The following is a 14,883-nucleotide window of genomic DNA, read 5'->3' as shown; positions in this document are numbered from 1 at the left end:
ATTGCAACCTACGACACAGGATGGGAGAAAGTGAAATCTGGGATCCAGAGGTTTTGGCCCCTCCTAACTGGTGACACCCATCTAAAAAAGATCCTAGGTCCCAGAGTGGAAATGACAGCACGAAGAGGAAAAAATCTAAGAGACATCCTAGGTCCCAGAGTGGAAATGACAGCACGAAGAGGAAAAAATCTAAGAGACCTCTTAGTTCCTAGCCATTTCCAATCACAATGCAGCAATACGAAGACATGGCTAAGCACTCCAATTGTTGGTTCTTTCCAATGTGGGCGACGTGTCACCTGTAAGTATATCAAACGGGATTCTAAAATGACAGTGAGAATAAACAATTTTTTAATATCACCTCATTTTTTAACTGCAAAACCGCAGGCTTAGTGTACTTACTTACCTGCGAATGTGATTGCAAGTACGTAGGCAAAACCTTTCGCCCTTTCAAAGAAAGGATCAAGGAACACGTCAGGTCACCTAAACTTAGCATTGTATCTTCAATAGCTCGCCACCTAAGAGAACACCATTCAGACAAATCACACGGCTTACGGTTTTGTGGTCTAGAATTGGTGAAACGAGATAAAGAAGAGGTGACTATGACAGGTTCCTTAGACAGCGCGAAAGCTTCTGGATTTACCGTCTTAAAACCTTACAACCCAACGGGCTAAATGAAGGTTTATCCTTTGCACCCTTTATCTAAATACTTTTGAGTATATAGTGTATGATCTGTGGAATTGAGAACATTCATAGAATGGATCATTTATCTGAGTGGCCAGTTTATATTTATATTTGTTGTAATCCATTTGTATGTAGTGAATTTGCTTTCAGCAATATCACATCTTACTCATTATACATCTGGCTTGTACAACTTACCATACTGTTTTAGTCCCATCAATACTGACTACTCTGGATACCAAGGACAATGATCTGTGTTTTATTTACAACCTATAATCCACCTTTTATTTATCCATCCTATACTCAGTCTTTAAAACTATACACATCTATTAATCAGCTTAATTTGTTTTCCACAAATGAACTATATACATACATATACTATTGATCCCCTGGTTTGGGACCTACAATATGTTAGACCTCTCTCTGGCACTGTGGGGGTTAAACTCCCCTCATGCCGAAATGAGTTTATCGTCACTCCCCTAGCCCCCCCCAATATTAGTGCCGTCTAAAGACTACTATGACGTCACGGGAAAAGGGGCCGGCAGTACAGGGTTTAAAATGTGGCGCTTTTTTCATAATTGGTTCCCACTTGACAAAGGCGTAGGTTAGCGCCGAAATGCGCGTTGAGTTTAACCTTGTACACTATGTACTTTAATTAGGATATCCGCTTTTAACACTATTTTGGGTCTGGTTTTGGGGACTTCTATAACTTGTAATATTCAGGAACTGGTTTACTTTAGAGATCTATACTCGTAGGGTGCGGGCTACTGACATACTGGGAATTGCTGGAATTTTCGTTATCTACTTAGGCTGGCGATAAAAAGAGCAGTATACCCATATATGGTACACTGACTCCACCGAGCACCTTCCTTTCTATCTGAGTATTCAATGACCAAATCCTTATTACTGACAAATGCTCCTTACGGGGAAACTGTAGGCAGTGTATAGGACATAAGAGATTTATGTTTTTCTTTATAAGTGTCCGGCCGGACCTATTAAACTGCCCATTCTCACTGCATTAAGGTAGGCTATATACTAGGGTGCCGACGGAGCGTGGAGATCGCTAATATTGCCGTCTTCCACTCCAAATGCTTTTTTGCACCCTCTTTGTATATTATTGACTTTTAGAGTCCCCATTACCATAAGAAGCAACTTAATTGCCAGTGTTGATGACATCAAAGCTACATTTACAAGTGCAAGTGTATGCACGTTACTCTATCAAAGGGATTACCGTTATTCACTCCCTTATCAAGCTACACTGTATTCTGTTTAGTTTACAACTTATACAAAACATTGTTGCTATAGGTAACTTTGTTCATCCTATCAACTATAGCCTTTATCTTTTCTAACCCCAAGAGTGATTATACATTCTGTGATTATATCACAGTTTAGCGGATTTACCCCTTCTTTCACTACTCTTTGTAAATATCACTGTTTATACTTATTTTCTATCTCTATTTTTATGATAGATTTGTCTTTTTTCCTTTTTTCTTCCCCTAAGGGGGTCCAATAAAATGTATGATTTTTTAGTTCTATTTAGGCTCCTAAGACTAGCAAATTACTGCTCCATACTAGGGGAGACGTTGTACAGCGCTACGGAATTTGTTGGCGCTATATAAATAATAAAATAATAATAATAATAATAATAGAGACTGTATTTGGGAGTACTGTTTCAGTTTAACCCATTTCAGCCTCTTCTCTATTTACTATACATAACTAAATGTTTTGAAATTTTGAATATATACCAAACTGTGCCTTACTTAATAGAGATATTAGGTAGCAGGGGATAAGTGATACAAAGGATTGGGAGGGCGAAGTCTCCTATTTAGATTGATCTTCCCAACAATTGGCTCTCTCAATTTATACAAAGGATGCCTAGTAGGGGAGGTTGCTCCAATTTTCATAGTTAACATTTCTGTTCTTTGAGTAGGATTGGGAAAGGGGGTATTTATGTCAGCTAGTATTCCCTAGAATGTAAGTTTGTTTGAACAGGACTGTTCTTGTATTTCCAACTTGTCTTTGAATGTTCATTCATCCATTGTACAGCACTGCAGAATTTGTTGGCGCTTTATAAATAATAATAATATGCTACCTATGTCAGCATACAGTCATGGGAAAAAGAGTACACCCTCTTTGAATTCTATGGTTTTACAAATCAGGACATATTAACAATAATCCGTTCCTTAGCAGGTCTTAATATTGTGGTAAATACAACCTCGGATGAACAAAAAAACATGACATATTACATCATTGTGCCAAAATTGAGAAACCATGTGTGAAAAACTAAGCACACCCTCACTGCTTCCATAGGAATTAAGAGGCTAAATAGCAGACAGGTGCTGCTAATCAAATGCCCTTGATTAATTGCTCTTCAGCAAGTGTGACCACCTCTATAAAAAAGATGTTTTAACAGTTTGCTGGTCTGGAGCATTCTGGTATGTGTTAAAAAAATGCCAAGGAGGAAAGTCATCAGCAATGATCTTAGAGAAGCAATTGTTGCTGCCCATCAAACTGGGAAGTGTTATAAGGCCATCTCATTCTACAGTGAGAGAGATTATTCAAAAGTGAAGACCATTTAAGACAGTTGCTAATCTTCCCAGCAGTGGACGTCTCAGCAAATTTACCCAAAGGTCAGACGTTGCAGTGCTCAGAGAACTGCCTCAGTTAGTATGTTAAATGTTAAAGTTTCTGACAGTACAATTAGAAGAAGACTGAACAAATATGGCTTGTTTAGAAGGGTTGCCAGGAAAAAAGCCTTTTCTCTCTAAAAAGAACATCGCAGCATGACTTATGTTTGCAAAGTTGCATCTGAACAAACCACAAAACCTTTGGAACACTATCATTTGGACAGACGAGACCAAAGCGGAGATGTTTGCCCATAATGCACACCGCCAAATCTGGTGAAAATCAAACACAGCATATCAGCACAAACACCTCATGTCAAGCACGGTGGTGGAGGGTGATGATTTGGGCTTGTTTTGCAGCCACAGGAGCTGGGAATCTTGTAGTCATTGAGTTGACCATAAACTCATCTGTATTCCAAAGTATTCTAGAGTCGAATGGGAGATCATCCGTCAGACAGCTAAAGCTTGGCCAACATTGGGTGATGCAACAGGACAATGATCCAAGCACACCAGCAATTCTGCAAAAGAATGGCTGAAAAATAAAAGTATCAAAGTGTTGCAATGAGTCAAAGTCCAGACCTCAACCTGATTGAAATGCTGTGATGGGACCTTCAGAGAGCTATGCATAAACAAATGCCAGCAAACCTCAAGGAACTGAAGGAACCTTGTAAAGAAGAGTGGGCCAAAATACGTCCACAATGATGTGAGAGACTGATAAAGTCATACATAAAACGATTCTTTCAAGTGATAGCTGCTGAAGGTGGTTCTACAAGCTATTGAATTATAGGGGGTACTTAGCAATTCACACATGGCCTCTCCAATTTGGCTTAATTTTTGTTAAATAAATCATGATAGTGTGTTGTTCATCTGAAGTTGTTTTTAACTAATTTTAAGGCATAGGTGATTGTTATTATGTTCTGATATGTAAAACCATAGAAGTCAAAAAGCTATTTTCCCATCACTGTACCATGTCACTTTGTTCTAATATTGTACCATGCTATCATTGATTCTAAACAATGTAATATTTTTCAGAATGTTCGGAACTGGAATAAGATATAATATTACTCGTCCGAATAAAACAGGACAATTTGAAATTGCTGAGGGAATTAGCCCACATGTTTTCTGTGCAGTCTTGGTATGTAGAAATATTTTAAATATAGTGTATATTGACAAAACAAATCCTACATGTATAATTAGTTTTTTTCCAATGTCATCCCTAAACAATCATGACTTGGCAATGGTGCGCAAACCACAGAAAGTCACTTAATATTCCACCTCCTTTAGCAGGGTTGCATGTGCATGCTGTTGTGATGAAGCTACTATAGCGCATTAACCGTTCACTGTGCCTAGGAGTGCAGGACTGAGATAGTCAGCTGAACGCTGTCAGTCATTAAGCGCATCACTGTACATTTAGGCCGGTATCATTGGCTGAGAGTGCCAGCCAATGAGTATAGCCATGTATGGCCAGACCTAGCTCAGTGTCAGGACTTTTCAACCACAGGGAGGTGTCAGTGGGTGCCCATTGAGACTCAGGTAAGTTGTCAAGCTGTTCTTAAACAGTTCAAATTCTTACTCTGGGAGGGTGTACTACTGGCACCATAACAGTTACAGTTGACTGGAGTAGTTCGGGTACTTGGAGTGTTCCTTTTAAGACTGACCTGGGAGGCTGTCACTCTGTATTTTTGAGATAAGTATTGATTCTCACTCTTTGGGCATATTCAGTGCCTATATATTGGTTTTATATGTTTTTTACATGTAGGGTGGCTGTAACTGTTGTGTCTCGGCTGACTTTGTGTGTGTTTCAGGTGACAGCATGTGTGTTTATGTGTGTGATGACAGTGTGTTGTTTAAATTTAGAGTGGCTGTATGTATTGTAGCTGTGTATTGCTGGGCCTGGGTACAGTGAGAGACGTGTAATAGTAGCTGTGAGTGTTGTACGTGGCTGTTTGTGGGTTGATACGTTTGATATTTGTTACTGTGTGGTTATCTGTGGGTAGCTGTGGTAAGTGTGTGTAGCTGTTAATGATGTGTGCTGCTGTGCGTGGGTAGCAATGAGTGATGTGTGCTGCTGTGTGTCGATTGTCATGGTTGATGTGTGTTGTTCTGTGTGGGTAACTGTGAGTGAAGTGTGTGTGTGTAGATGTGATGTGCATGTGTGGCTGTGTGTGTGTGTGTGTGTAAATGAGTGTGAACATGTAAGGAGACTGTGTTTGTTCCAGCTACCCACAATTACAATGAATTTTAAAAAAAATGATAAGTAAAATTGCCATTTTTGCCACACTCCTTTGCTTGCTGTTGGGTGAGGTTTGTTGATATTTTCACCAATGACAGTGTCAATGTCCAATCCTTGGGAGCACAATGGGTCAATGTCTGTTTCCTTTTGGCCCAGTGTGGTCTGCACCTCTGACTGTAAATGCTACTTCTGGTTTGATACTTCGAGGGAGCAAGGGTGTATTCCCCTGAGGTGCAGGCCACAAGTCTTTTGATATTCCTTCTGGATCATGTAGCAGCTGGGGCCTCCCTCTAAGAGCCACTGCTCCAGATGTACTAGGATGTGCCTAAGGGCACACTGGGTATATGATGTGTACACACCTATCAATATATTCAATTTAATCAAATTATGTTTATCCTACTGTATTATAATTCATTGCTATATTAATTTCATAAGGACTAAATTGTACTCCCAAATATGTCATTGTAGACACATGTTTGTACTAATGGGTCTAAGTTCTCTTGTAATTTTTATTATTGCTTTTTTTTTAAATAAAAAATTAGGACTACTATAAAAATGGCTTTATTCAGTGCCCTGATCACGTGTCAATCCCTGAGCTCAGAGAAGCCTGTGATTATCTCTGTATCAATTTTGACTGCAACACTATTCGATGTCATGACTTGAGTAAGTATGTTATGCAGTGGTTAGGAAAAAAATATGACTTTTGTTCTTTCTATAAACACAGATACTGAAATTTAGATATGGAAATTGCAAGTTCATGTAAGCGGATCAATGATGTTTACATATGAATACAGTTCACTCCTTGTAATATTTCTCCTATAATTTCCAAAATATAACTTAATTCTGGAAATTTTAACAGTCAGGACTAATAAGGAAAATTCAAATTTGAGTTATTTTTATTTGGTGCACAAGTTGTTCAGAAATTATTAGCAAAGCTGTGAAACAAATGTGTTTATTTACATTTTTTTTGTAATTATTTAATACATTATTGACGTATAATAATATGTTGTACATACATACAGGGTATCAAAAGAAAACGCTATATATCCTTTAAAGGACCACTCCAGGCACCATAACATCTTAATCACAACGAAGTTGCTTTGGTGCAACGAGGTCCCAGGGTCCATCTTATCTTAAGGGGCTAAACCATCTACCTAGAAGACATCATCTGATTGCTCTCAATCTCCAGTTCTTCTGTTGGTCCAATGCTGCAATTTTAAAAAGGTTGGACTGGGTGCCACGGACAGATTTAAAGCATCAGCTGATGCTCTCTGCCTATCACTAGTTCCTCATTCATAATACAGAGTAAAAAAGGTTTTTACTGCGTTATCTGAATAGGAATCTAGTAATAGGCTGATAGTGTCAGTTAATGTTCTCAGCCTATCAGCGGCACCCTGTCGTAAGATTCCTGATTCACAACTATTTGTTAAATATAGGGATAATAAAACCTATTTAAATTTTTTGGGGAAATTGACAGTTTTCCATCAATGTTCCCAATGCAGGGGCTTTGTTACATGAGCTGTCAAATGATGGAGCATATTCACAATTTGGAAACTTTCTAGAAGAGTTTATTCTGCCTGTAATGGTTTGCTGTGCCAATCGAGGAGAAAGAGAGTGCCATATTGTAGTGCTAACTGAAGAGGACATCGTGGAATGGGATGAAGAACATCCTTCACCAATGGGAGGAGAGAATTCACAAAGTAACTGTGGTAACACTTTTAAATAGAACAAAAATATCTAGGAGTAGTGGGAATCTCTATATGGAATGGGAGGTATGGCCATCGGATGGGTGGGTGTGCAGGCAAGAAGGTGGAGATGACCTTGGATGGTCAGTCAGGTTGTGGCCAGTCCATATTATAAGAGGGGGTCCATGTGAAAAGGAGTGCTGTCAGCCTGGTTTAAATGAATTCTAAAATTACATTTTAGAGAAGATTTATCAGTTTCCTGTTTTAATAGGTGGTCTAAAGTACTAAAACTTGGGAAATCACCACGGAAACCAGCGAACCAGGAGGCAAATTCCATTGGTGACTTCCTTTTTACATATTTGCACAAGTTTTTAGAACTGAGCATTTTGATAAACCTCCTCCAATGGGTGTAAACTGTTGCACAGTGAAACACAAAAAATGGAAATCAGATAAATATATATATGCAATTTTGTTCATATGTTGCAGAAATGTTTGTTGGATTGACAATATTTATGAATATTTATAATAAAAATATTCCTTTTGTAACTGTGATTTAATTTTTTTTTTTTTTTTGCAGTTCTTTATAGTACTAAGCTGTACAGATTTTTTAAATACATTGAAAATCGTGATGTTGCCAAAGCTGTCCTGAAAGAACGTGGCATGAAAAATATTCGAATTGGAATAGAAGGTACCTAATAGTATTTGAACTTGTATTACATAAATGCATATTGGTAATGTATTTACATTATACAAAAATCAGTATGTTACAATGAAATGTTGCCATTTCAGTATTAATTTTGCAAATGATCTCAAAATACCATTCCTATATATAAGCATTTTGCTACAGAAAAATAAAATACAGCTATATAGCTGCTTATTCTACCATCAAAATTTGACCTAATGATAATTTGTACACAAGAGTCTTTGTCTTACCTTAAAATCCAGCATCAGTAAGTGATCAATAACATTTCCTGAATTTCATCCAGATTTGCATGACAGTTATAAAATCCATAAAAATTAAATTGTCACAGTCTTCTGAAATCACAAGCTGTTTTGCCCCTGTCACTGTCTCTTAAAGTGTTAATTCAAAGACCATGAACACTTCTGCTTTTACAAGTGATCATGTTGGTAGGCGTCTGTATACTTGAAATTCTGCGCATACTGGAACTACAGGAGTCGCTAAGGTTGCAATTGCAACAAGGCTCTCTGCGTTCCGATTGTCACAGGGAGCCCAGAAGGGGCCTGACCAGCAGGTGTCTACTCTGCTGAAATATACAGAGTCCAGGGGTGGACACTTGGTGGTGAGGGAACTATGATCTCTGTGCTTTTCTTGCTTTTGCTGCCTTGTGTGTTCTGTGGTCATACCAGGAGTCAGGATATGACGTCACTCTGGCCCCGGTATTACTAATTGGCGTGCGAGGGAGCAGAGCATGGAGAAGACAGCAGCTCCACACGGGACGCCAGGTAGAGGGCCCACACCTGCTCTCCCAAAGGTAGGGAGGCTTGATGGACCTCAAAAAAATAAACTAAAAAAGAGAACACTATAAATAAAATTAATTTGTGAAAGAAAGTGTCTTTGTGTGAGTGTTTCAACACAGTGTGTGTCTGTCAGTGAGTGTACAATTGGGTGTCTGGACGTTTGTGTGCCTCAGTGTGTGTCAAATCAGTGACAATTAATATTGGTAAAAATTGGAACAGTGGGATTGTAATCACTTGGTTAACAGTTTATCAGCATCTGATAACATGTCAATAAATATGTGGTTTGGTAGTTGATGGCATATACATTAGGCCTGATTTACTGAACAGCAGTCTGAGGTTTGAGAGTTAAATGTCCCAGGGAGAGATGTTAGGTTTGCAAGATGCATCACTGGTACTCTGCAAACCAAGGTATGGGTCCCTGGAGCGGAGCACTTGGAGAGCAGGGTGGGCCAGTGCTCCAATAGCATCAGCTGCTAAGTAACAGTCGGACCAGAACTTTTATTTTGCTTAATAGTTTCATTTATGTCTAATTGCACCTCACCTGTATCTGATCAATTAGCTAGCAGGCTTTAAAAAAGAAGGGATCAGCATGCTGCAGAGTGAGGAGGAAAAGCCAGAGGAATGGTGTCTTGCAGTTATACTTTTTGTAAATTGGCAAGTGGGAAAGCCACCCAATTCCAGATAGAGATTTGCTGTGTATAGTAAGTGCTCAAGCAAGAGCAAGGAATTTTGTATTGTTTATTTTTCATTTTGGAACACCTGTATATATATTTCACTGAATAAATCTGAAAAACTGAGCTGGATGTGTACTGGGCTTTCATTACCCTTGAAGGCTGTGGTTACAAGATATGTGACAAAATCCTACCTCGAAAAGAGGTGGTGTGTTACAACGTACATTTGTTTAATTCCGAATTCCGGAATTCTGGAAATCGGAAGCATCTGAATTGCTACTTAACGAAATAGACCCAAAATGAAAGATTTCATAAAGAATCAAGGAGAACTTTTACGGATCCATTAATTTTCATAAGGACAGCAAATTATGGATTTATCTGTTAAAGGAACACTTAACGCTGCAGTCCTGAAGCTCCTTACCAATTCCTTCCCCTCCATCTGTCTGCAAAAAAGAAAATTATAAACAAATTACTCACCCTGCCATGACCTCCACCTTGGGTTGTGTCACCCTGGAGGCATGCCTCCTGGACAGCGGGCCAACCAAATGCTTCTCATAGAGAAGCATGGGTAAAATAGGTGCATGCACAGCGCTCACCGTGATGCACATACAATTTCTCCAAAGAGAAATATTGTACTCTATGAATCTCTATGGCCGATCGTGATGGCACTACGCATGCCCAGGTGATGTCAGGGTATAAGAGCTGGGGAGTAAGATGCTCTCTTACCCAGTTAGCTTAGAGGTGTGTCTTAAATCCGCGTTTTTAAGCCTTCTGCTTAGTATAATATTGGGTATGGAGGGTAGGACAGGAGTTGCAGATGCAGACAGTATAACGACTTCAATAAGATGAAGTTGTTAAAGTGTCTACAGTGCGCCTTTAAGCAACTGAAACAGCAAAATTGTCTTTTTCCCCCCTTTATTTTTACATTTCAGCCGTTTAGTAGATATCTCCCTAATTTGGCATTGTTACCTGAGATTGCCATAATTAAGGGTACCAAATTAGGGACTTATTTACCAAACAACTTAAATAGCAAAATTAAGAAAAGGGTTTTATTTTGCTCGTTCAGCACATCGCACCCTAATTTAGTATCCTTATGTGGGATTGCCATAATAACGAAACAAATTTTCAGCCATGCACAAGACTCATAAACACTGAGTATAAAATTCTAATTTCTCTATTTGTTACGTCTTTCTTTTATTTCTCAACGACAAAGTAAGAAATACTGTGGCAACACATGGGCAGTGTCTAATCATTTTTTTAAAAAAAAATTTAAACACATGGGTTGGTCCTCAATACTTCTTAATAACCAGTATGATGCCTGTAGCAGTCTTCCCTTCTGGTTAATAAAGGTGCTGGGTGGCACCCCTTACCTTTTTTATTTAACCACACTCTAAATTATTTAATTATTCATTTTCTGGACTTAATTCCTGAAATATTCCTGAACTAGTTATCCCTAATTTGGGGATCAATCTACTCTATTTCAATGATAATTTTCAGTTTCCACTCAATATTTGGAATACATTGAATATTTTTGTATTTATTCCATCCATTTCTGTGAGTTTTACTTAATTTCTGTCTAAGCCTACCTACAAACACTTATGTTTATTTTATGTTCTGTTCTGTTCTATTCTGCTTGTCCTGTTATCATTAGGCTTATATTGCCTAAGAGGTAAACTGAAGATCAGATTATTAATGTAGTAATGTTCCTGGCAAAATATGAGAAATATTCTCTGAAACTGACCAAGGAATTGCAAATTCTCCAGCTACAGTTGTCCCAATTTCTGATAATTCCAGTTTTAATGAACAGCCTTGTGAGTGTTTATTACATTGAGCAGTTAGTGTTAATATTTTACAAATTATATACTAAAACAAGGAAATATTACGTTATAAGTTAATTTATATGATTCTAAATCAGGGATAGGCAACCTTCAGCATTCCAGATGTTGTGGACTACATCCCCCATAATGCTCTTACACCCATAATGCTGGCAAAGCATCATGGGAGGTGTAGTCCAAAACATCTGGATGGCTGAAGGTTGCCTATGACTATTCTAAATCAACATCACATGTGGTTTATCAGTCTCAAAAAGCATCATCAAAAGTCAATATTTCGTCTGCCCATAGATATAAATATATTATTTGTAATGTTTTTTCCTAGGCTTTCCAACAAATAAAGAAAAAGTAAAATGGAGACCTGGAGGTAAAACCGAGGTTATCTACAATTATGTGCAACGTCCTTTTATTCAGTTGTCTTGGGAAAAAGAGGAAGGAAAAAGCCGTCATGTCGATTTCCAGTGTGTGACCAGCAAAATGGTTTCTACCTTATCAGTAACTGTAGCTAATATTTCAGAACATTCAGATGTTGTCATCAATCACCCTCCCAAAGTGGATGAACTTGACAAGTTAAAAAAATCCATTGGCTCGAATGAAATGTTGAAACAACTCTAGTGCTGTTGATATAAGAAAGGGAAAACAAATCTATAGCAATTTGTAATTTTTCCTTACAAATAGGAATTTGTTCATGACCTTAAGCAGTCACTTAAATTTCTAACTGGATCAGGTAGCACTTATTAATATTTAATATTATTGTATACACTATCTAATAGAGCCTGATAGATTTTGCTCAACAAAAACTAAATGTTATCTTTATAGATGTTTGTTGATTTTAATAGCACAACCTGTAAATATATTGCAAATGCTTACTGATGTGCATAATCATTTTAGATTTAAATGGACCAACAATTCTATTTCTTAATGTTTTGGCATTATCCTTCTTTTTTTTTTTTTTTTTTTTTCAATTCTTTATTTTTGACGTGCAAATACATAGTACAAGCAGACGAGAGGTGCCCCAATAGCAGTCCTCAGGCTTTTCCACGTGGAACATGTGGGGTACATGAATATCAAGCACATTTTTTATATTGTTATCAGGCGTAAACAATTGGATTTAAACATAGAGTGAAGGTATATGAACGTTAGATCGTTGCGAAAGCCATACTAGAAGCCACATAATTAGTGCGGTGATGTGTCATTAGTTTTACAAAAAGCCTTTCATTTTAGTAGTAACAACATATTGGACTAATCACAATGCTGTATCATACATATTCGGTGGCATTAGGTATTTCTGCACATTCCAAACACATATGCAAAAGGTGCCACTGGTAGGCATCAACACAAACATACATTTTATATTCAGGTTATCTGACGGTGTGCAATTCGTTGAAAACAATAGTCGAGGATCATTAGAATAAATATTTAGGCAATGCGTGTAAACAGGGAGGTACATGTTTAGTCTAGCATGTTGTTAGAAAATTAGAGTATTTAACGAACATTAACAATTTTAGTAGGGGGGCTTACGTTTTGCGCGGATAAAACAGGCTCATAGGACAGGCTAAAAGAAATGCTAATAAAAGAATATGAAATGTTAAACGGTATGTTTGACATTGGCATTTCGTTATAAAACATGCTAGGTATACGATTCAACTATACTTAATAGTAGTTTGCCATGCTTAAGTAAGGAGACAATTGCGCGTTTTACATTTTTAAATGGAAGTTTAACAGAATTACATTAGTAACAGGTGAATTAAAACAGAGTGCCGCTAAAGGTCAATGAGCCTACAATCCAAATAACGTTTAAGCATAAGCTGGCTATACTTTAGTGTATATGTGTGGACACATAGTTGGGTACATTCGGTCATTGTTAAGGGTATGCAGGTCGTCGTTAAGTGATGCTCTATGCTTATAACTCTCTATTAATCTTTACATTTAAGGGGAACAAGCTTAGTCTAGTAGTTAGTCTCCCATTGCAGGGATGCTGGTTAGTACATGCTTACATTCTTAAGGTGATCGATATTGCAAGGTAAAGCAACTGGCAGGCGATGTATATTAAAGCTAAAGGAACTGAACAACAGAATCTAATACATTTGAAATAATAATAACAGGAGCTTATCATTAAGAACCGTGTGCTCTACAGGAACCTCACAAGCTCGGCTCTGCTGTCGTCTAGTTCAGTGACCACTCGTCCACCGTTTAAAGGTAGTCCATGGGTAGTGTCGTTAAGCCAATGTCAGTGGGTGGGAGACCGACAGTGGGTGGATGCCCCAGACCGGAGCATGTGATGATGGCTTTGTGGCTGCTCAACCTCCCATCTGATCATGCAGTTGTGGGTGGAAGAAGCACTTAGGAAGAAGTGGGTTCGGTAGCAGGTGAACGGTCCATGGTTCAGATCAGAGCCGTCACCCCACTCCCAGGCACGGAAACTGGAAGGCATTGTCCAAGGGGAGAGCCGGGCTATGGCTCTGTGTAACAGCTTTCTCACCCCCGAACCCGTGAAGGGTCTGAGTTGTACTTCCATCCTCCATTGTGTTGTTCTCTGTAAAGGAAGCTCGGGAGTCAGGGAGTCCCGTGTGGTGGTCGGATGTGTCCGGTGCCGCAAGGTGGGTGGCAGAGAGGAGGCGATGGCTGGACCCACTCTGGCTCAGGCTAGAGGAATAGATGGCGCCCGAGGGGTTTGTCGCTTTTTCCCGCCATCTCCTGTTGCGGTACGTAGTATTTGGGTCTTTGGTTGCTGGGACCACTGATTGAGGGGTAGTTTGGGCCGTGTTCTGTGGCTTTTGAGCGTGCGTTTCGGTATTCAAGGGGCCCGGCACTGGTTCTCGCCTTTTTGAGCTTCGGCTCTGATGCAGGCTGGAGGTCGCCCTGGCGCTGTGAGGGGGGTCCCACTGTAGGGCGCGTCGGGTGGTCGGGCGTATCCACGCCGCCACCTCTCTCATCGCCTGCCTGTAGGGTTGTCTCCTGGCTTTGAGTAATGCCCAGAAATAGGTGCGTAGCCGGTCAAAGAAGGCCCCTGTGTGCTTAGGCGGTTTAACATTTGCGTGCTTGAGCCCAGGCCGCGTCCGCGCCGCCATCTTGGTTGGGCCTACGAGGTCCCGTTGGATTGAGGATTTCGTTGCTTGGCCTGTTGTGCTTGTGGGGGTGATCGACCCCTGCGAGGACCGGGATGACCCCCGCCGGTCCAAAGGGGGGGGTAGCAGGGCTGCGATAGGTTTCCGCTTAGAAGCTTGACCCGCGCCAAGAGATCGGCCGCCTCTCCCGTCCCTCAGGCTCGGCTCTGGCATAGGCCGCGCGGTCAGTCTAAGTTGTGTCGCGGCACACCGGTGCCGGACAGATGTCATTTTGGTCCTGGTGCCTTCCTTCGTTTGGTGCCGGTCCCTGTTTGCCGGTAAAGTATATATTTCGGTTGGTAGCTTAGCAAGTTTGCCCTTTGCTGCAGGAGCTCTTAAGATGTGCGACCGGCCATGTTGGCTGTCAGGCCCCGCCCCCTGGCATTATCCTTCTTTTTAGTAAAGGTTTTGATTGTTTTCATTTTCTCATCTAACTTTCCTTTTAAAATTCTTAATTGGCTACCCCTCTGACATATTATAGAGACATTATAGTCACCAGAACAACTGCAGCTTAATGTAGTTGTTCTAGTGAGTATAGTCAGTCCCTGCAGGCCTTTTTCTGTAAACACTGTCT

At 39.7% G+C, this 14,883-nt stretch overlaps 1 protein-coding gene across 1 annotated transcript in view; it reads left to right on the top strand.

Moving 5' to 3' along the window:
* LOC134588917 (BTB/POZ domain-containing protein KCTD20-like) overlaps positions 1–12,125 on the top strand; it is a 53,938-nt gene extending 41,813 nt beyond the window's left edge. Inside the window, exons 4-8 of the mRNA XM_063444301.1 lie at positions 4,335–4,437; positions 6,078–6,198; positions 7,038–7,235; positions 7,798–7,908; positions 11,528–12,125. Coding sequence (XP_063300371.1) covers positions 4,335–4,437; positions 6,078–6,198; positions 7,038–7,235; positions 7,798–7,908; positions 11,528–11,817 — 823 coding nt within the window. The 3' untranslated portion in view covers positions 11,818–12,125. The remainder of the gene's footprint in view (positions 1–4,334; positions 4,438–6,077; positions 6,199–7,037; positions 7,236–7,797; positions 7,909–11,527) is intronic.
* The last annotated feature ends 2,758 nt before the right edge of the window (positions 12,126–14,883 follow it).

The sequence above is a fragment of the Pelobates fuscus genome, chromosome 1, assembly GCF_036172605.1.
Source record: "Pelobates fuscus isolate aPelFus1 chromosome 1, aPelFus1.pri, whole genome shotgun sequence".
NCBI classification, from domain to species: Eukaryota; Metazoa; Chordata; class Amphibia; order Anura; family Pelobatidae; genus Pelobates; species Pelobates fuscus.
Note: the sequence above shows the minus strand (reverse complement) of the source record. Positions and strands in the feature narration are given on the sequence as shown.